The sequence below is a fragment of the Thunnus albacares genome, chromosome 18 (assembly GCF_914725855.1).
Source record: "Thunnus albacares chromosome 18, fThuAlb1.1, whole genome shotgun sequence".
NCBI lineage: Eukaryota > Metazoa > Chordata > Actinopteri > Scombriformes > Scombridae > Thunnus > Thunnus albacares.
Window position 1 is genome coordinate 16,478,357 of NC_058123.1, and position 22,884 is coordinate 16,501,240.

General features: G+C 39.2%; 2 protein-coding genes across 4 annotated transcripts; one reads left to right on the forward strand and one right to left on the reverse strand.

Moving 5' to 3' along the window:
• Positions 1–3,408: 3,408 nt before the first annotated feature.
• LOC122968019 (calcium-binding protein P-like) lies at positions 3,409–11,397 on the reverse strand. 3 transcript variants are annotated; one of them, XM_044332904.1, is made up of 3 exons: positions 11,262–11,396; positions 7,088–7,581; positions 3,409–6,991 (listed from the first exon to the last, which is right to left on the reverse strand). In XM_044332904.1, the coding sequence occupies exons 2-3, from the start codon at positions 7,572–7,574 to the stop codon at positions 6,048–6,050; spliced, it is 1,431 nt and encodes a 476-aa protein (XP_044188839.1). In that variant the 5' UTR covers positions 7,575–7,581; positions 11,262–11,396; the 3' UTR covers positions 3,409–6,047. The 3 variants fall into 3 exon arrangements, with proteins under 3 accessions (XP_044188839.1, XP_044188838.1, XP_044188837.1); XM_044332903.1 differs by having other exon boundaries at positions 7,070–7,581; XM_044332902.1 differs by having other exon boundaries at positions 3,409–7,581; positions 11,262–11,397.
• An 828-nt stretch (positions 11,398–12,225) lies between these two features.
• On the forward strand, positions 12,226–21,833 carry LOC122968283 (protein phosphatase PTC7 homolog). Its single transcript, XM_044333385.1, has 6 exons — positions 12,226–12,746; positions 14,392–14,571; positions 15,966–16,164; positions 17,955–18,078; positions 18,198–18,327; positions 19,036–21,833. The coding sequence occupies exons 1-6, from the start codon at positions 12,545–12,547 to the stop codon at positions 19,092–19,094; spliced, it is 894 nt and encodes a 297-aa protein (XP_044189320.1). The 5' UTR covers positions 12,226–12,544; the 3' UTR covers positions 19,095–21,833.
• Positions 21,834–22,884: the final 1,051 nt, after the last annotated feature.

Sequence of the window (22,884 nt, forward strand, 5' to 3'; positions counted from 1 at the left end):
TGAATCTCTTCTACTTTACATCCTAATTTACCCAGAGATGAATAGTATCTCTAAAATAAAATATATCATTTGTGTCTCTACAGATGATGTAAATGTGCTGCCTTTCAACATGTCCATGTTTATCTTGTTTGTATCTTGCACTCTGTTTTTGCTGGATCCAGTGGTGAAAAAAGTACTCAGATCCTTTATTTAAGTAAAAGTGCCAATACAGCAATATAAAAATACTCCATTACAGTACAAGTTACAAGTCCTGCATGAAAAATCCTACTTAAGTAAACGTACATAAGTATAAACAGAATAATAAAGTATTGCAGTAAAAGTAGCGGTTTGGTCCCTCTGACTGATATATTATTTCCCCCAATTTTTAGGATTAGGCCAGTCTCATATTTCTGAACAATCATCTTTATTCTATTTCTCTATTTCATACAAAAGATTAGGATTCTTAATGGTTGATATGCTCATTCGTTCTATTCAGTGTATAAAGCTTTCATTTACTTGTTCTTTCTTTGATCTGCATGATGAATCTTTACATTTATTAGCACAGACATGTCCTTCATATTGATAAATATACACTTGTTTCTCTGTATCAAATATACTTAACATTGCATTATACGTAAAGTAACAGGATAAAAGTAAAAAACAAAATGTAGTATCAAGATTTTTTTTTTTTTTATCAAAGCAACACTCAATATGATAACCACATAAAATGTTTTTAGTTAGCACAATAAGGTCATAAAATCCGGGATATAAATCAACAATGTGAATTGATCCTAAAAATGAATCTGTTATCTTCTATTAAATGTGCATTAATGCTTCACAAATTCTTATGATAACTCAGTTTCTTGCTCTCTGTCTTCCTCTTTCTAAAGGCCACTTTATACTTAAAAGGCCACTTAATGGTAACAGTCATGTTAGGAATTTCCTTAAATAATGTCATGCTTTACATGGAGTGAGTGCATATCATGTCATGTAGTGAGTTCAAATAATTAAGGCTAAAAAGGAGGGGAGAAAACACTAATTCCCTTAACCACGCTTGAGCATTATAATCATATAAATATACTGTATAATCATATATACATACTGTGAGCTTTAATGAATAATTGCAAGTACAAACATGCAGGTGGATCTGGCAGAGACCTGTGATAGACAAAAACCAGCTAGTGCAGTATTTTGTCAACAAGTATCTATTTGTTTTTGCACTTGCATTTGCATTTGTTGGATAATGAGAGAAAACTAGATGTCACAACTGTATGTGAAATGCCACCGTCAGCAGAAATCATTCAACCTGTACGATATTATTGATCTGGAACCAATGGCAAAGCATGGTTTGTTTTGGGGAGGGGCTCTGCTGGCTCTTTTGAGTGAACGTTGGTATTGAATTGATACTGAAAACCAACATGCTGCCCTGCTGCACTGTACTGTAAATGGTTTGAGAAAGGACTGCGGCTCCAGCATCATAACCTCTCTGTGTGACCAGTCAAAAAGGTAAAAAAAATCTCTTACATTTAACTATATTTGTGAATTTTATATGTTATTAAATGCAAGATGGTTTGTGTCATATAAACAATCAAAACTTTTTATCAACTCTTTTTACCTGTGTAATTGAAATGACCTATTTCCAAATGCATTGCAGTGACATCCACACATGTGCATATACACCCTTTGATACTACATCATTGATATGTTTTGTAGAAAGCTATGGAAATGTACACTGCGTATCAGAGGCAGGGAAAACAGCTCGGCATCATGAAAGGGCGAAATATGCATCACACATAATGCCTGGCTAATCCTAGTGTTGACAGAGAATGTGGATCGTTCTAGATGTCTGTTGTGTTTGTGCTGGTGAGCATGTGGATGTGCATTGAGCAAAATCAAAAGCTTTAATGCCAGTTTGAATGACTGCCAACAGAATTGAAAGACCTCTCTCTGCCTGTCAAATGAGTATACCGTGCTAAAATAAAGCCATTTCTATTCTATATCTAATGTTATCAACTCTAGTAACTCAAGTAAAAGTGTTCAGGTTATTCACCCTCAGCCTTGATGTTGATGTGTTTTTGCAGGGCTCAGATCTCCAGTAATGACAGGCCGGCAGAAGCTTTTGTCCCTCTGGATTTGGCTGTTACTTATGGTCGCTCTGTGCCCAGGTGCACAGTACACATACGGTAAACGTGGAGGTTTCTTCAGGGGTGGAAAAAAAGGTGACAGTAAACAAGGTAAAGAAGGTAAAGAAGCACCTCCCTCTCAGAGTCGTGGCTTCTCCAAGCATGGCCTGAAGTGGGCAGGAGCAGCAGCAGCTGGTGTGCTGGGAGGCTCGGGCACCGGGTACGGGCTGGGGTTGCTTGGTAGGCCAAAGCACGGATCTAAGAACCATCATGGCCACAAGACTACCTCCTCTGAGGAAGATCAACGGCTTTACTACCAGGAAAACCAACGATATCACAACCAGTCTCGCTGGAGAGCCTTTGTTAAAGCGGCTGCACCTGCTCCCACGAGTAACATCTTTCTCACACTTGGACATGTGGTGCCTTTCCTCATAGCAGCCTGGATAAGAGCGATTTAATCTGACCACTCATCACTGGGAAATCTATCAATTACAGATGCTGTTAGCGAAAATGCAAATCAAATAAAAGCCACTTTAAACTAATTATCCTTCTGCCCTTTATTGACTAATGTAGGGTGAGTTTGTCCAAGTATTTTCTTTAAAATGGATATATTAGGCTATTAAAGGTGAACTCCACCAATTTTACACATCAGAGTCTGTCTACATGGTCTTGGTAAGTTGCATTGTGGCCCCACAAGAGAGTTGAACAAAGTGTGTTGGTTGGGGCTGATGATTATAAGTTTGAAAAGGAAAGAATTTGGCGGTTTGCTCCTCCTCATCTCTGCTTGAGGCTGCCCAAGGCTACTAGCAGAGGTCACACGAATCTCCGACCAAACTGTCAGGGATCACGTTTATTTTTAACTGTCAATTATGAGTCATGTTCTTGGTATTTTTTATGGGACTTGGTTGGATTTAGAAACCTCAGGGTTACATTCTACATTTACCAAGAGTATGGTCTACAGCCATGCAATGGCGATGCTAACATGCTGGTGTCAAGTGCGTGTATCAAAAGCTTTGCCTCAAATACTGTTTAAAATTTCCTGATTCAGAAATGTCATCTCAGAAAAACAAGCATTCAAGACATTATCAGTAGCGACAGAATAACAGAAAGTTGCCATCAAAATGGTGGCTGACATATAAACTGCAGGTAACTGCATTGGTAAGGAAATGGAAGTAAATCTTTGGTTCACTCTCTTCATGCTATACTCTGGTATTATTCTAATATTTAATTAGTTTAAAGGCTATAATAAACAAGAATGCGTGATAGTGTTTGTGGGATAATGTAATTTAGGGGAAACCGTTATTTCTTTCACATATTTTATTTAGCACATACACATTCATGACAAACCATATTAAACCATGTTAGTCATATCAGTTGATGAGTACTAAAGCATTTACAATTGCAAATCAGAACCAGAAGACTGACACAGATTCATTCAGTATGAGCTCAATGACACAGTTACAGAATATCCAATCCTAAAGGGAAATAAGTGCACTTTACAGATATTCTACAGCCTATTTTGTATGAAAAAGTCAAACTGTAATTTGAAATGGAATAAAAACATTTTGCCAGAACCCTGGATGGAACATTAAAAACAGATTTACAAGGAGATTAAAAGATTAAAAGAGAAATGTGAAGTACAAGTGGCTGGATAAAAACAAAATAAAAGACCATCACTATAAAAGGGAACATTGCAAGGATTTGGACAGTACTACAGTACAGTACTGACTTCTCATTTTGATTTTACATATACTTGCCAACAACTTCACAAAATACAGACTTTAAGGAGGAGTGCAGCAGTACTCTAGCAGTTTGAAATGAAGAACAATCATTTTTCTTTAAACCGAACAAGGTTAAAATCCTGTAAAAATGGCATAATTGAGAGCATACAGTGTTTATTAATTAATACAGCCTGATAAAGGAAAAATCAGCTGAAATAATATCAAACACAAACTAATAAAGGAACTATAGTAATAAATACAATATATACTAACTAAAAAAATACAGCCGTCAAATAAAACATCTGAGTTAAAACATTACAAACAAATTTTCTACGTCATTACTCAAGAGGCACACACCATGACAGCCAGAGGAGGCTAGAGTTTGGGAAATACGGGTATTTACAAGCCCACCAACACCTATGACTGCAGATCTCATTGAGTTATGGGGAGATGCATTAAATGAGAGGAAGACGCAGATATATGGACCAGCTCATGACCAAGCAGCCTGGACAGTCTGGAAAATTAGAGTGTCTCTGCAAATTTAAAGAGTACGCCTGGAAATATAAAACCACAGTTGGCAAAAGCTATGGAATCAAATCTCCAAACCCAGACAGGAGTCTGAATGTAAAACACGACAGTGCAGCGACAGCAGAAGAAGTAAAAGTCATAAACCCTCCTTTGTATTCCATTCCATTTATAATTTCCACTTCTAGGAAATTCTAAGCCAGTGTTTCCAGTTAGTCAGTTTCACAGTTCAGAGCCAAGAAGAGAGAGTTTAAGATTAAAGCGTTGAATTGTTGTGGGCTTCCTCTGCTGAAAAAAAACAAAATCAAATCCCAGATTTCACCCAAAACAAATGCATCTATTGTTCTCAATGGCCGCAGGCAAAGGGGCAACACCATTACACCACTAATAACGTCATTTCCTGCACATCAAAGGACACGTGTTGATCGATGCCTCCATTCTGTCGAGGGCTATTACATGCAATCCAGGATTTTACAGGCAGCTGAACAACAAACGACATGTGAGTGTCATGTACCTGAGAAGGAGAAATTCTTTACTTTGAGGACTTCTTCAATCACATTTCGATTTCTGTCATACAAGTGTTTAACTGTATATTGTTGGATAGCAAACTATTTGTCCAGAGGGAAGCCCTCTATCGTTGAAGAGAAGTTTACATATTTGGTTGTCATGAGGTGATTAATAATGGTCATTAATAAAGGAATCTTTCAGGGTCATATCATCTTTCAAATAATAAACACCATTAGGGATAAATGTTTGCACCACAATGTGCAAATACCTTATCTTGTGGCCATTAAATCACCTTCCAGAGCCAAACATTAAACCAAATCACTCACAATAGATGGTTCCCCACATAATCACAGATCCATTACCATAGTGACAAAGCCCATACACAAATTTATTTCTCCTTTCTCATTAATAGCTCATCTAAAAATGAGGTGAAAAGTCCCTTTTCCTCTTTAAGTGTCTTTGTGAGAGGCCCTTAGAAATAACAGGTGTCTGAAAACCGGCTGAAGGAATTATGTCTCATTTAGTTCCCATTACCAAACATTACATTACATTGCTCTGACAATCTAGAAATCTGCTTTAAAAGCCCACTTTTAATCAGTTCAGCTTCCTTGAAAGCTGAAAAACACTGAAAATTAAATCTCCTTTTGATCATCCAATTGGAAAATCAGCCTGTTGGATTGTTCTGTACTGATGGAAGTGTGGATGGATGATGTTATTATGTTAGTTGGATGTTTCTGGACATATATAAAACTCTTAGTGTAACATTCCTCTTTTACACAGTAGCAGATATATATTGTCATAATACATTGCCACAAAAACTGAAATAAAATACCCTGAATCTGTCTCTATGCATTCAGTGTTCAATGATGAGGAGTGAAAAAGTGCAAATAACAGAGGTGCAAAATAATTTCGCAGAAAAAAAGTAGTGCAGCTTATACAACATAAATCTGATGGTTTAACTGTAAAATCTAAAATGCTGCCTCTTAAAATGTATTCCTTCATTTACTATGTACACAAGCTAGTTTTCTCTGCTGATACTAAATGTCTAAACAAATATGACCCAAAGATCTTGTATGTATACATCTATTGTTTGTGTTATGGAGATAATATAGGTTAGTGCTATGCAGACGTGCAGATATAACAGAGGACATAGAATACATCCAGGGTGAGGTGAAAGGAGGGATGATTGTTCTCACTGGAGCAGGAGCATGCTGGACACAAGCATTAAGAGGGAGGAGAAAAACTGAATCATCCCGTAGCCCATAGGACTGCTGCGATTCTGCTGGGACTGTTGCTCAGCTTTTCGTTCCTGCAGAAAACGCTCAGAGTAGACCATGTACTTCTCAACACAGCGCCGGGCCTTCACTTGCTCAATTAGGGCTGGGTATCCAATCTCCTCGATGCTGACGGTGTCATCATCCTCTTTATCACCTCCACTCTGACTGTTAGGAGTAGGGGTTGTTGCCTGTTGTTGGCTGTTGCCCTGATCCTTCAAAAGGTCAGTACTGTTCATACAGCGATCCATGAATTTTTCATAAGACTCTGCCCGTGGTGGTGGCTTGTAAACATAATCACGGCCATAGTCCTTTTCATCTGTGGACTGGGAGCCGTAACGACGATACATGTAGTTGTTGTAGTAGTACTCCTCTTCAGGGTTGCGGAAAGTGAAATGTGGTCGAGGGAAGCGCCCTAATCCATACCCGACAGCCATTCCAGCCACAGCACCGACTCCTGCTGCCACCATGGCTTTCTTGGCAAAACCGGAAGACTTGGGTTTGTATCCCATACTCTCCACAGAACGAGAGAAAGGAGACCCTCCCATCCCATAACCACCATGTCCATAGCCTCCTCCACCATAGCGGGGACTGAGGATCTTATTGTTTGGGTTCCAGTTGGGGTAACCACCCGGGTAACCTCCTGCTGGATTCGCACCAGGCACACCCCAACCTGTATTTCCCGTATTTCCCCCTCTGACTGGATAACCACCTCCCGGATACTGGTTAGGGTACCCACCTGGATTGACACCTCCCCTGTTAGGATATCCTCCAGCAGCTGGGTACTGGTTAGGATATCCTCCAGCAGCTGGGTACTGGTTAGGATATCCTCCTGCAGCTGGGTACTGGTTAGGATATCGTCCTGCAGCTGGGTACTGGTTAGGATATCCTCCTGCAGCTGGGTACTGGTTAGGATATCGTCCTGCAGCTGGGTAGCCACCTGCTGCTGGGTAGCCACCTGCTGCTGGGTAGCCACCTGCTGCTGGGTAGCCTCCAGCAGGTGGATATTGATTTGGATAATTGCCTCTTCCTGCATTTTGGTTGGGATACCCTCCAGCGGCTGGATAACCACCCGCAGCTGGATAGCCACCTGCAGCTGGATAGCCACCTGCAGGGTTCTGGTTTGGATGAGCAGGATTTCCTCTACCAAGATTCTGGTTGGGGTTACTACCAACTCCTGGATTGGAGGCTGGGTTTTGTCTGGGATATCCTCCTGGATTTGTATTGCCTGTTCCTGGATGAGGGTAGCTTCCACCAGAAGGATAAGGGTTGGTATTTCTGTTGGAAGTGCTTCCTGGTTTTGATTGTGTCCCACCTCTGTTGCTGGAAGATGAAGTCCTCTTGCCGCTGCTGCTGCTGCTTCCCCTTTTAGCCAATGTCAATTCAGCATTCAGAAGAGACATAATAAGAAGGGACACGAGAGCCGTCTCACACAACCTCCCCATGACTGCCCTAAAGACAAGTGCTCAAAGGTTATGATCATGAAAGAATCAAGTAACACAAAAACAAACATTGCTTTCACTCGTCTGTTTCCACAGTGGGCCTACTTTTTTGTATAGGATGACATTTTCATTTAATTTTCTTTTTTTTTTTCAAAATCATCAGCAAATATATATAATAAACCATATATATAATTCAGATAAGGCATTCCATGTTCAAAAAACAGAAGTTAGAAACTTTTCTAGTCCTACCCCCCCCCCCCCCCCTTTTTTTTTTTGCTTTAACAATACACTTTCATGATTAATATGAAAACTCAACTATCCACCACCAGTGTCCATAATACTCATCTCTATCAAATCAAACAAAAAACAAGTCCATCCTGTATCCGTTCAAATATATTATCTTTAAAAAGTCTTTTAAATTTGATTAGCGTTCCACATGTTTTAATTTCTTCACTGCAGTTGTTCCATATATTAACTCCTTTGATTGTGACACAATAATATTTTGTCCTTAATTAATGCTTTTTCCTCTCAGGTCATGTTTACTTCCTTTCATTTGAAACAACCCTTGGACACTTTTAGGTAATTGTTTATTTTTTTTACTCTGTATATGATTTGGGCAGTTTTGAAGTCAACCAGATCATTGAATTTTAGTGCTTTTAATTTAATAAAGAGTGGATTTGTTGGTTCTCTATAAGTAGTTTTGTTTACAATCCTTTATTCTGTTTGAGGTCCCTCACTAGTTCAAAGTCAATGTAACTCAACCACAGCAGAATGGTCTCTCCTTCTCTCCAGTCAACTGTGTGACAAATGCAATCCTTCAAGATCAGGCAAACAAGATGGTATTTTTCCTTGATGATGCTTGACGTTTGAACAATTTCAGTGTTCCAAATTAATGGATGTATTAGTCTACACAATCCACAGCAGAAAAAAGTAATCATCAGATAGAATACTGTTTCGTGTTGCCGTTTTCTCATGACATGGATTGCCATTATACCCCTTTCTCTAGTGTTTTAAGCGCTTCTTTCATGGTGACTTGATTTGTGATTGAATTGACTTGTCTTGCTTGACGTTTAGCAGTGACTTGACTTGGCTTACTTGAGTCTAAACACAGTGACTTAGGACTTGCTTGAGCCTTTAAGGTTAAGACTTGAGACTTGCTTGTGACTTGCACATGTGTAACTCCCATTTCTGATATTTGTGAATGTGAACTACTTCCTCCCAAAGCCACAAACCAGAGACATGAGACTCAAATTTCTGATGCCATCCGCAATTAAGTCTGGGGCTGCTTCATAGACAATGAATGTGAAACTAATTTTGTAGTAATATTTAAATACCCAAGTAAGCTTTATTCTATAGTGACCTTTCATATCTGAAAAAGAAAATGTATCTGTATACTAGGGTTGGGCGATGTCTACAGAATTGGCATATGACGATGTCCACAGTGAAACATCATAATGGACGATGATATCGGGTGGGATAAATTACTGCATTTTGCTGTCATTTATGGTTGCGCTAAGTTTCTCTCCTCTCGTCTGTTTCACCACAAGTGGCACTGAGCGATCCTTGCATGTGTGAGTGTGTGTCCTCTGAGTGGAGCAGAGGAGAGACAGTGAACCACGTGAAGTACTTGAGGTGACGACAACTACAGTCGTTGCGTTACTGTAAGTGCAATAAAAGCTCTGTGAGTAAAAAAGCCAATAAGAGTAATTTCATCCACGCAATAGATGGACAGACAATGTGGGGGCTTTTAAAACACGATGTTATGATGGTAGAGGCTCAGTGGTTGATGACTGTCAGCCATTTATGATGGACGATGGCATTGCCCATCAGTCCAACCCTACCGTATACTCAGAACATCCCCCTGGGTGTTCTCAGTGTCATCTATAACATCTTTCTCAATTCATTGTTTTTGGAAAAGCTCCAGACATTATCAGATGACATCACAAATTTGAATTTTAGCAAAATAATTTTTGGATTTGGGAGAGATTTGTTCATGTTCACTAACATTTTGAACCATCTTAGAGCATGGGAATAATATGTATGAATTTCTAAATTGGCTGTAGTTTCCCTTTTGCCATAATGCAACATGTAAGACATTGTACTGATAAAATGTACAAAACTGTTTTTGCTTCTATTGATGTCTATTGAAATAATCTGAATGAGAAAAAAATAAATATATTCTGGTAAAGTATTCTGTTTGAGCTCTTATTGGGTTGATTAGCTTCAGACCCACATTATAATTCAATATGGCTGTTTATTGGTTCATTAATTCTGAAACTTTAAGGATAACACTGTAAAAATGGTGAATTACTTTGTAAAGCAAGTAGTGAAAGGTAATTTTATGATACATTATTAAACATCTTGAAACCTCATACACCTCAAATGGGGATCTGCATTGAATGGATTGTAAAATGGCAATAGAAAAATGTATATAATGATTCAGTGTAAAAGAAGTTGATATAATGGTACTTTTACATACACCTTTTGGTTTTTGTACATTCAGAACCCCATACATTAATGTGAAATGTCTGTAGATATATTGGGGAGTTGCTTGCAATTACTGTAAAATAATGTTTATATAATCTATACCCCATACGTTTATGGGAAAAGCCTGTAAATATACTGGAGAGTTGCTTGTAATTACTGTCAAATAATGTTTATATAAAGTAATGATTATTAAAATGATGTTTTTTGAAACTATTATCACATGATCTTATTTTTTGTACAGTGTAAAACCAACATTTACCAGGGATTTACTGTAAATAGATTGGATAATCACATAAAATAAAAGCCTAAAGCTCTCAAGATACCATTAATGGGTGTTAAAGGAGAGTAATTTGAATGTATTTTTTGTGTTTTACATCCAGAAATCTGTATTTTGAGGGGGAGTTCTTGTGGATGGATTGAATAATCCTATGAATTTACCAAAGATTACTGTATGAAAACAGTCTTCATTTAAATTTGGTAATTTTAAGGTATTTCTGCAGTCTTTTTCATTTTTAATGCAGATTTATCCATTCATTTAACATTCTAGCAATGTTTTAAAATTAGATTTTATTTTTATTTTACAATGGTTGAACTGTAAAAATGCAGACAATGTCCAAAGTAATTATCCATATTTTTAAAATAAATCTCTGTCGAATAACTAAAAGTTTTTTACTGTTATTTGACGGTAAGTGTTTGGCAACTTTTGCTGCCAGACTTTTTACCATTTTTTTACGATTTTTTTTTTTTACAGTGCAGCCCTGTATGATTGCAGAGACGGGCAGATGATCACTTGTGTCAATTATTTTTCATAATGATCAACATGAGCTACAATGGATTATTATGTACCCATTTATATTATTCTATGGGGCATATAGCAGGACATAACCTCATTGAATATTTGATTTTAATTAAATTTCAATGATTCCAGCAGAGCATAATTTCATAATTTGGATAGTGAAAAAAACAAATACATATTCAAGCCTTAAGGACTGTAAGCAAATGATAAAATACACGTTTTTCTTGTTAATACATTGGGTAACGTTAATGTTAACGAACCAGTGCAGCACTGTCACCCTTGCTGGCCATTAGCCCAGATGGTTCACCACGATAATCACGTATAACGGGAATGAAGCCGCTCTCAATGACGCTACAGACAAACAACTTTATAATCATAATATTAAGTATAACTGAATTATTTCTTACCGTGAATTGACGGTTTATCTGTGCGCTTCGACGTTAACTCGATAATATTGCGTTGTTGTCCTGTCGCTTCCTCACAGCCCCGTCTCTAGGCTTTGGGATCTGGGTCTGGCCTGGACGGGGTGTGCTCGTTTTTATGCACAGCAAGTACCCGCTTGAGGGGAAATAGAGGTGGGGAAACTGCAGTGACTCCGCATTCTGCTGGCCATTACGTAAAAGGCGTAAAATAATAAAAACAAAAGAGTTATATTTTTTCAGAAAACCTTCGTGTTTGCCCTTAATGAGCAGACAACATATAATGATTTTTACTTAGCTTAGGTGAACTAGAACTAGCCTGATGAGCCTTATTGTATGAGTTCTAGTGGGTTTTTAACTATGACTTGTGGAGGACTCAAATATAAAGGCCCCCACTTCTCAATGTTTTTCTCCCATACAGTGCACCCTATAGGACACCTTTTTTCATTTAAAGGGCCCCCAATTCTGCACTTCAGTATGTTAGACTTAGGGGAATGCTTTTTTTTCACTAGAAGAGCATCCATACAGAAGCTCCAGCTCACCCCATTACCACAACATCATAGGGCACTGCATTACATCCTCTTCATTTAAAGGGCACATCATATTTTCTTGTTTTTGAGGGTTCTTTACATCACATTTTCTTCCACTGAAAGGACACCATGAGGACTCCTCATTCCAGATTGTCACATATAGAGATACTCTATAGGACATGTCATCCTGATCCCACCAGTGACTATGACATTAATACAATAAAAATGTACCATATTATTTCTAAGCACACGTTTACTACCAACGGCTGTCTGTCGGATGCTCCGGTTATTAAAACAAGTGCACATCTGACGCCTACGCAACGTCTTAATGTACCCAGCGACGTAACTGCTGTGACTCTCTCTCATTGGATGATGCTGGCTACCCGTGACGTCAGGATTGTAAACCGTTAAACGCCCCGTATGTACTTCCAGCTTTCTGTCCGATACAGAGAGGAAACATGTCGGGAAGCCGTGAGCCCAGCGGAGGAACCGCGTTCATGAAACCCACAGCTGGAACATAGACGGACGTTACATTGTCAAGACGTTGGCGTTTTATTCGAGTTTAGAGCAACGTCTGGAGTTACGTTACTATTTCACGGAAGCGGGGTTGAATGGACGGGTAGAAACTAGTCAGCCGGGGGCTTGAAGAAGAAGTAGCCGAGTAGGCAGGCACCCGGGTCGGGTAAAGAGGGAGAGAGAGACGGGGGCTTAAATCAAGACGGGGCTGGTCCTTGCTGGGGGATGTTATCCGTACTGTCTTATGGCAGACTGGTAGCCAGGGCTGTCCTGGGCGGACTCTCTCAGACGGACGGTCGTGACTACAGCCTGGTCTCCGCCAGTTATGGCTTCGGGAAAGATTTTCGCAAGGGGATCCTGAAGAAAGGGATGTGCTACGGGGACGATGCTTGCTTCATAGCGCGGCACAGGAGCGCGGATGTACTGGGTAAGCTCTCTCTAGCATATAAAACAGTATAACTGTGCTCCGGGTGACCTTCAGTGATCTGCCCTTACACGTGTGGATGAAAACACAGCAGCCCCCACCCTTCTTCCCCAACTTTCCCCCCTTTTGCAACCGTGATATCCGCTATCTTAAACTAACTTGAAGCCCCGTAGATGCTTGCAGAGGATACACTGAAGCTGCAGTCACGTCATGCTATGCATACAGTGCATTATGTGATGTCAGAGGGTGGTTTTGAGGTGAAACACTAAATGACCTTTCACCTACATGAGCTGCAGCTGGCGAATACGCAGCGGCGCCGCAAGATATGAAACGCATCAAAATAGGAGATATAGATGAGCTCAATTAAAGGTGTAAGGTGTTGAAAACGCTCATATTACAACGTCTCAGAGTGAACACGGCAATGTCTTGCAAAGGTCAATATGGTTGAGCAAGGAGGCAGCCATATTGCTAATAGCTTAGCTGAGCGCAGAGCTTTGTCCTCGCCGCCCAGCTGACAGGAGGGTAAACACAGCTAAAGCTTTTACAAACCACGTGGCGTGGTCGACACATTCACATTGTGTTTTTTAAATGGCTTTTCAAGCCTTGTGCAGTCTTGAATGTTAATGGAAATGATCTGCAGTAAAAAAAAAAAAAAAAAAAAAAGCCAGTTCTAAGTAATTATCCCCCTTCCCCCCACGGCTTCACGTGTTACACATGGCAAGAGGAAGTCTGTAGTAAACTCCTCATAGTGGATGCCATAACAAATTAATGGAAACATAACTTCTTACTTTTACTAACAGTAATGGATGCTGAGGCGGAATTTCTGGTGATTTCCAGGGTGTGTTTTGTGTTCTCAGTGTCTTGTTTGTGGTAGAGGGAAAACTGAAACTAATACATGAGTCTGAGCGTGTAATCCTGTTTTCCTCACAGGGCAACAGGGCATGGAAACACTGTTTGACATGAATGTTTTCACCAACCATGCACTGCTCTGTTATTTCTGTTTTTCAAAGGAAATGACAGTCAAATGAGTGATCAGTGAATTAGAGGAGAAACATTCGTGTGAGCTCACTGACAGAGTACATAGCCACAAATGCAGTCATTTACCATAAAATAACTGTGTGCTTTGAAGATAAATGTTATTACCATTATACACATTTTCTCCTTATTCTAGAGCTCTGAAGTTCTAGACATCCCCACTTTTTTTTTAAAGTCCAAAAGCATTTGTTTTGGTTTTGGATGTTGGATGATGATTAATCTGAGGACTGTATGCTCTTGCCACTTTCTCTATTGCTTTTGAGCTTTATGTTATGCAGATATCCAGTAATCTAATATCATTCTGGTGAATTCTGACATATCAGCTACCTAGTTACATTTATTTTGCTCCAACTTAGTCTATTATTTGATTTAATATTTTTAAAAAGCAAAAACAAAAGGAAACCAAACACAATGAAACAGACCATTGCAGAGAAAGTGTTTCAAGGGATGGCAGAAACAAGGCTGATTAATAATTCAACAATGCATCTGAAAAAATGTTCAGTACTTAATGGTTGTTTTTATGTCAGTTCAGCGTAATCTCTTTTGTTTGGGGGATGGACAATACCAAAACAACAACTAAACTAGGACTTGTACTCCCATTTTTGTTTATCAGGTGTAGCAGATGGCGTAGGCGGCTGGCGTGACTATGGCGTCGACCCGTCTCAGTTCTCCGCCACCTTGATGAGAACGTGTGAGCGACTGGTGAAGGAGGGACGCTTCACTCCCAGTAATCCAGTGGGAATCCTGACCACTGGCTACTATGAGCTCTTACAGAACAAAGTTCCCCTGCTAGGTGAGTACACGCTGACTTAAAACCCCCACACAGGTGATACTTAATGGTACACACAGAGTCACTGGTGGAGTGAGTCATGCATCCTATGTGAACCGCCATAATCTTAGAATAAATAACATAGCCGCAGGATGAGTCAGACTGTGAGCTGTGGCCTTGCTTAGGGAGATGCAGAAGAATGTGAACTACTTGCAGAAAAGTGCACAAATGGATGAAAGAATATGTGTGACAATTCTGCATTTAATTTTTCTTGCACGGTAAAACTGTAAACATTGATTCATTAAAGCGAGAGAGGTTGGTTATGATTAAGTAAGGCTTAGACCTGGATCCGGCTGAGTGATGTAATACAAGTGAGGTAACCAAACCATCTTGTTCAGGCTGTTGAGACTCAGTGACCTCGAATTTTGCTTTTACGCATGGTGAACGTTTTGCTTCATACCAGAGCTCCAAAAGGTCAAGAATTCATCCGTAACTGACACTGCAGGATGGCTGAAGAGATTTTAAAAGCAAAGACATGTCAAACATGTGACCAAGGTCACATTTCTTCTGAGACTCGGTAACCCTCACCCACAGCCAGAGCAGACACTTAATGTTTACCTCCTCCCCCCATGTCACGTTTGTCAAATGGTCTATTTTTATTTTAGAAAGCTGTGACAAGGTATGTGCTTGACCTTCCCCGCTCAAGGTTACTTGGACTGGCTCCCAAAGCTGCAAGCACTGGGGATCTAGGACATGACCCTTGTGTTTGCTTTTTTCCCTCTCTTGGTGCGAGGACAATTGCGGATTACATAATAATGTCAGTTTAACTCACAATGGAAGCATCAAATTCCACAAGGAAGATGCACAAAAACGTAGTGGTACTGGTCGGGCAGCATTCTGCCTCTCCACTGAGTGAAATTAAACACAAACTCGGCCTGTGCTCCTTTTCTCCTATCTGTACGGGAGTACTGTACTCCTATCTACTTTTGATAGTCGATTAATTGTTTTTGGTAATTTTATAAGAAAAAAATGCCAATATTCTCTGGTTTCAGTCTCTCAAATGACTATGATATAATATATATGAATATTTTCTGGTTTCTTTAGTTTTCACTGATGGTAAACTAAGTATCTTTGGGTTGTGGACTGTTGGTTGGGACAAAAGAAGACATTTGAGTATGTCACCTTCAGTTGTGGGACACAGTGATTGACATTTTTCACCATTTTCTGACATTTTATAGACCAAACCACTAGTTGATTACCATATTTGAGAAATCAACATTAATAGTAAAGATTAATCAATAATGAAAGTAATTGTTAGTTGCAGCCCAATATGTTTGCATTTCCACTTTGTCCTCTCATCAAACTCTACCCTCTACATATTTACATATAACTTCATTGTTTTCTTGCTCTGTTTATAGGGAGCAGCACAGCCTGTATTGTGGTTCTGGATCGACGGAGTCACCAGTTACACACGTGTAACCTTGGTGACTCGGGCTTCCTGGTGGTTCGGGGAGGAGAGGTGGTTCATCGCTCAGACGAGCAACAGCATTATTTCAACACACCCTTCCAGCTGTCCATCGCTCCACCAGGAGCTGAAGGGGTGGTGCTCAGTGACAGGTTTGTGCTCCCACCTTCCTGTATTTCTAATTCCATAAAAGTGACAAATGCTAAGCTATTAAATCAACTCACTGGATATAAAACCTGCCTCATCCTCTCATGTGAACAGCAAATGTAGTTACAGTTGGAACTTTCGGACAGTGTTTGCAGATAAAACAAGACCTGCTTTGGTTTCACACCTCACAATATGTGCAGGTGTAAACAGGTTTGCTGGCCACACTAGGCTATGCCTCTGCAGCCACCTTAACTACTTGATCAATTCTTATATCACTTGCATGGAAAATCATCTCATTTCCAGTTCATTGTTTTGTTTATATTTCAGTGATTTTTAAAGGTGGTTGTGTCATCTTTTTTTTTTTTTTTATTATCATCAGAACCTAATAAAATATTTCACTCATCAGCATGTGATGAACATCAGAAAAAGAAGCTGGTGGATTTACAGGATCACTTCAATAATTGAAAATTTTGTTTTTTTTATTTGTATGGTAACAGAAATTATGGTAAATTTCTGTTCACCTCTCAAAGAATCTTTGAAAGTTGCATGATGTCCGTCTCATCATGTATGTTAATCTTATCATTTTTGTACAGAGAAACTACAGTTTTTTCCCTCAAATTTTATGTTTTTACTGCATGCAGACAGCTGCAGAGACTAAATATGCACTGCATAGTATCATGAATTTTGGATGTGAGTTGAAGAAGTTGCATCACCAATTAAAAGTAACATGGTATGCATGGAATTACATGAGTTGGGGATGATTTTGCCCTTGCTGATCATTTAAACTCTGACTTTGTATAGTAAAGGCTGGGAATTGAATTGGTTTGGGTGAGCAGATGTGGAGAGGGTTTCCGTCAAAGAATCAGGACAGGAGAGAGGCTCCTCAGCTCAGGGGATTTATTGTAGACAGTGCAGTCAACATACAGTACATATGCCATGGTAGGACACTTAAAAGGTTGAGTATGTGTGTGTGTGTGTGGTCTACAAAAGGGAAATAACAATATATACAAGAATAACATAAGAGTATTTAAGAGCCGATTAAAGCAAAAATGATAAAATACCTTAAATTCTAAACAAGCCTAAAGAACTTACATTCTAGTCATTCTCGGCCAACAGTAGGCAAACGCAAAAGTGTCAAGAATTTGCTTCTCTGTCACATGACGTCGGCGCTTGTTAACGCAGCTAGGCAGGCTTTCTCACACTTTGCAAGGTGTCTGTCAGAAGGATAGGTAGCATTTCAGGTGTCTCACAGAACAAAATGTCTCCCGATTAATATTTCAAGCACAAGACACACAAGGCACAAACATGCACACAGGCTTTCCAGGCCATTCAGATAAATGCCACAATTTGACTGTGACAATGGCAGCCTGATTAACAAAGGCTAAACCTTTTCTAATCCATTAATGAGGTCTAATCTTTAATTCTTTTTTTTTTCCCACGTAAACCCTGTTGACCTGGTAAACATTCCTCTTCAAGGTGCCTTTATGACACAGTGGTGTATCACTTAAAAATAAAAACCCTCGAGACGAAGCAGGAACATAAGGTTAAAGGCTCCCAGGAAATAAATTCAGGTCTTAGGCATGACGCCAGCAAGCCTCTCTGTGTCTGGAAAGGACAGGTTACTTTCGAGTCAGCTTTCAGATTAGCTGCCCACACTGCGTCCACCCTCGAGATTTGGCAGAGTGACATCTGACCTGCTTTACCCCATACTGGAAACTATTGACAGCGACCCAGAAGCAGCATGCTCCTGTTTCACATGTGACTGATCTTGCCATGTCCCCCTTTTTTCCTCTAGTCCTGAAGCAGCTGACAGCTCCTCCTTTGACGTGCAGCTTGGTGACATCATCCTAACTGCAACCGACGGCCTCTTTGACAACATGCCGGACTACATGATTCTTCAGGAGCTCAAAAAACTCAAGGTGTCACTTCTTATGTCAGCTTATTCATACATCCTCACACGTGTGTCCATACGTCATACATATATTTAGATAAATGTTATGTTTTTCACATTTTAATGCTTTATTTTTGCTCATTTCAGACTACCAACTATGACAGCATCCTGCAGACTGCACAGAGCATTGCAAAGCAAGCTCACGACCTTGCCTATGATCCCAACTATATGTCCCCTTTTGCACAGTTTGCCTGTGACAATGGCCTGAATGTAAGAGGTGAGTAGGTTCTTCAGATTTGTACCTTTCAACACACAATGCTTTTTTATAGTACATGCAATTCAAATGTTATTAAATGTCTTTATTGGAATTTAAAATACACAATTAAGAGGACACACATTGCAAACAGTCCAGGCAGGAAAGTAACTGACCAAGCATTTGGTTTTTATGGGCGGACCCACACCCACATTTAAGACTTTTAAAAGGACACCTACATGTTCTGTTTGTGGTTGTTGTCCGCCACCACAACAACCACGACACATTCAGCTGAAAGTCACAACATAACATGGTCACACCTGTTTCGGTGACCATGTTTACCGGCAACTTTCAGCTGAGTGTGTCGTGGTCGCTCGTAGTGACAGCAGCTGGCTCCTAAAAGCCTTATCAATTTTACTTAAGTCAATCAATCAATGTTTATTATCTATGCCAACCGCTTACGTAACCTAAACTGTGCTCAGCAAGAAACATTCACCTCTTGAGGTCTCAGATTTTGATCCCCAGGGCCCACCTATAACACAGGGACTGATTGCAAATATTCATCGCCTTAGACTGCATTTACCTACACCTAGTTTATCTCTTTGTCCAGACCAAAGCAAAATAAAACAGGAACTGCCTATGACTCCAAAATGTCTCACCTAGGCCTACTTTACATGAACTGGTGATCAGGTTTAACATGGTTCTTCACACTCTCTCTGTCTTGTCCTGCAGGAGGGAAGCCAGACGATATCACGGTGCTGCTGTCCATTGTGGCTGAATATACAGACTAAAAAAAGCATGTGTGAGAGAGTGTGTGTGTGTGCGCTTCTCTGGGGCTGATCCTTCCTTTCCGTCTGCCTGAGTCTTCCACCTGCAGTCCTCCCGAAATGCACTGCGTCCTGTGGGCTGACAGGGGAAGCCCACCAACACGACACACACTCCTCACTGCCGGGGCCTGGCGTTCACCCGTGTACATTTTGTTTTCTTCCTCTTGTTTTTGTTTTGGTGCTTGAACGGTTGAGGGGAAGCAGGCAGCTAGGACATTTTTTCATGTTGATCATGACGCAGGAGGAGATGAGTACAGCGGGCTGGGGGAATGCCTTTCAGTCTCCCATGTCTCATTGCGTGGCATCAACGCTTCTTAGGAGGTGTGACTAAGAGACGGTTTGGTTTGACTGAACATGAATGAGGCTGAGGGCCTTTAAAATCTGGTTTCTCTCGTGTATAAAAAGGTAGTATTGTAAGAGGAGTAAGCCATGGTTTGGGATTCTCTTGAGCGTAGTGATAGTTGACTATTGAACCCGGCTATCTGTCTCTGTTGTTCCACTTGTTAATCTGTATCATGTTGTAAAAGTGTTTTGAAGAAAGCATATAAACGGGCTGAGGAAACTGATGTTAGGAATAGACGTGTGTTATTGGAGAAAGAGATGTAAGAGTTGGATTTGGGAATGTGAACGATGGAAGAACTAACTGGTAATTTGCTTAGAGAAATCTGTAGAGAAACACTTATTAGAGCCAACATGTGAAGGTTAATCAGGTTTTGTCTCTTGGCTGAGGGATCTGTCTGTGCACACATCCAGATAAGTTGTAAATATATTTGTTTTCTAGGTCTACGTCCTGGCCTTTTTCTGTTGTCTTTGCTTTGGTTGTTTAAAGCAAAGAAATATAACGTTAACTATCGCAGAAGATGTACACATGCATTCATAAATATATTTTCTTGTATAGATGTCAATCTTGAAGTGAGCTTTATCAATCCCACACTTCCACTCGCTGAAACGAACAAGACATTTGCTGAAGATAGACGGCCGCAGCAGTTGTGTGGTAGGAAAGACATTAAAAAAAAAATGTGTGCGTGTGTGAGTTGTATACATGTGAGAAGTTGTAATTTGAACATGTGTTGTATTTAATGTTAATATTTGTTATCTCACAAAGCTAAAGCTAGCATCTGGTAATGCTTACAATTTGCAATGATAGGTCAGGTGTGAATTTAAAGGAAGAGATGTATTTTTTTAACGTTACTTGGTTTTAAAGGTGAAGTTTGAAGTGTCTGCTGACATGAAATGTGTGTGATGGATGACAAAAAGATCCAGCTATCTTAACAAGAATCAGGTGTGTGTGCGTGTGTGTGTCAGATTTATTTTTATCTGTCTCTCAGTTCCTTATTTCCCCTTTACATTTGTTTGCTGCTTCTCTTTTGTAATGTGTGTGTGTGTGTGTGTGTGTGTGTGTGTGTGACTTGACATGATTTATATGAACATGGTCACCATGATTGTAAAAGGGTGCATGTAAATGTGTGTGCTGGATTTAATCAAACGACATTAATCAAAGACATTGATAATACTGTTCTGCTCAAGATAGTGTCTAACATCTCGCTCCAGTGGTTCAGAAAGTGTCTTTACAGTTTAAAAGCAGGTGCACCAAAGACACATTTTCTTTGTGTATGTCATTATACTTTTTTTTGTCACAAACATCATGCAGCAATACTGTAAATTCCTCGTGCTCTGAATCTTTGTGTGATAGCAGGAAGTGTGTGTGGAAATGTTCAGAAGAACATTAAAATGTTGGGGGGGGTTTTGCCTATAGTTGTTTGATCAGAACAAAAGTTGTGATGTATGTGACTGATCTGTAACAAAAGTATAAGACAGGTTTATGAAACCAAAGAAGGAAAGCCATATATAAATACATGATTAGGGCACTGCTTTGTAAGCCCTGATGTAAACATAACATTGTGTTGGTGGAGACCAATATTGTCACTTTGTTGTTCATCTAACAATCATGGTAGAAATTGTACGACTGTTGCCATAATTGAATCCACTAGTCCTGCATGTTTCTTTTATTAGAAAGCAGGATGCTACAAACAATTCATATGTGATGGCAGGAGAACAACGCTTGAAAAAGTTTGTCTCCTGCAACGACCACGTTTTGCATTAATTCAAATTTTACGACATGGATGAGACCATTATTTGGGTATTACCTGTCCTGTCTGTACTGTCTTTTTTTGCATGATTTCTGTCTTATCTATTGGCGATCTTACAAAGTTAACTTCACACAGTTGTAGTCTGTTTCTGTTTATGAATGGTTTGTGTATAAAGGCTCTGAGCTTGTATTTACTTCAAAGATAGCCCTATATTTGACAGAAAGATGTAACTCATATGCAGGAGGAGGGGGGTGGTGAGATAGGTAATGGTGCTGTGAACTTACAGTGTGGGGGTGGAGCACAGTTTCAGCCTTAACAAATAGATAGACCTGTAATCAAGAGGCCTTTCCTGTCATTGCAAGCTTGTCTCGTCCATGTTGCCCAGTGTTTGATGTAAACCAAGTCTGCCCCCATCTTTCTCTCCTGTAAAGCATTTCTCAAAGGTGCTTCTGCAGTCTGTATGGTATGATTGTCCTATTTCCAGCAAGCGATGTTTGTGCGTGTGAAAGATACACCTATGTCTACAGTGTAACAATGCAGGTCTAATTTATGTAAATATGTTTTAAAATATGTACAATATTTAAATAAAGAATCTAGTATTTATACAAAATCAGTTTGAGTGGTTTCATGATGCCATTTTTATGTGTGAAGAGTTTCATCCTCAGAAACAGATGTAATGTCTAGAGCTGCGGCGATTAACTATTTTGATAACCGATTAAGCATTTTGAGTCTTTTTTTTTTTTTTTTTTTTTTTTTTTTTTTTTTTTATTTTAAGAAAAAAATGCCCAAATTCTCTTGTTTCAGCTTCTAAAATGCAAATATTTTCTGGTTTATTTTGTCTTTTATGATTGTACACTAAATATCTTTGGGTTGTGGACTGTTGGACGGGACAAAACAAGACATTTAAGGTTGCATTTTGGACTTTGGAAAACTGAAAGGACATTTTTCACAGTTTTCTGACATTTTATAGACCAAATAACCAATAAAATTAGAAAATAATCAACAGATTTATCAATTATGAAAATAATTGTCAGTTGCAGCACTAGTGCTTTCCACAAAAGACATCCATTTCCATTTTTGCGAAGCTTGAACAGATTGTTTCTTTTTCAGAGATAAGAGATACTGTAACTCCAGTCTGATCACTGAATACTTGATGTTGGACATGGATGACATCTCTTTCCCCATAAATTGTAAGACATTTTTTATATCATATATTTTATATACTCTAGCATATTTTATAATATTTTGTTTGCTATGATTCTCTAGTGCAAATATTGAATTGGTCCAAAGAAATAGTATTTTATAACATTTATTATCAAATTGTGTTATTAAGTGTAAAAAAAAAATAGAATCCACAATTCAATAACAATAGCAATTTTTTTTACATTGTACCACTTTTACTAAACTTAAGTCAAAGATCTGAGTACCTCTTCCACTACTGGGGGCCACAGACTACTATAATATCCCACTAAAGTAGAAGTATTGTGGTTTGTAAGTACATCTGAAAGGTATTCACCTCTCCTGTATGTCACGTCTTACTTATAATTGTTTGTAAGTTTGAAAAAAATCTACTTGTGAGTGAAAGTAGCCTGAACATAGCTTCTTTTTTTAAATGTACTAAGTAAAACATGCAGTTATTTTCTAGTGAGGAATTCCTGCTGCAT

Bases quoted from the DNA above. Each gene is read 5' to 3' on its own strand.
- LOC122968283 (XM_044333385.1), top strand. From the start codon at position 12,545: ATGTTATCCGTACTGTCTTATGGCAGACTGGTAGCCAGGGCTGTCCTG. The intron at 12,747-14,391 runs GTAAGCTCTCTC...TTTGTTTATCAG, and splicing joins CAGGAGCGCGGATGTACTGG to GTGTAGCAGATGGCGTAGGC. The intron at 14,572-15,965 runs GTGAGTACACGC...CTCTGTTTATAG, and splicing joins GAACAAAGTTCCCCTGCTAG to GGAGCAGCACAGCCTGTATT.
- LOC122968019 (XM_044332902.1), bottom strand. From the start codon at position 7,574: ATGGGGAGGTTGTGTGAGACGGCTCTCGTGTCCCTTCTTATTATGTCT.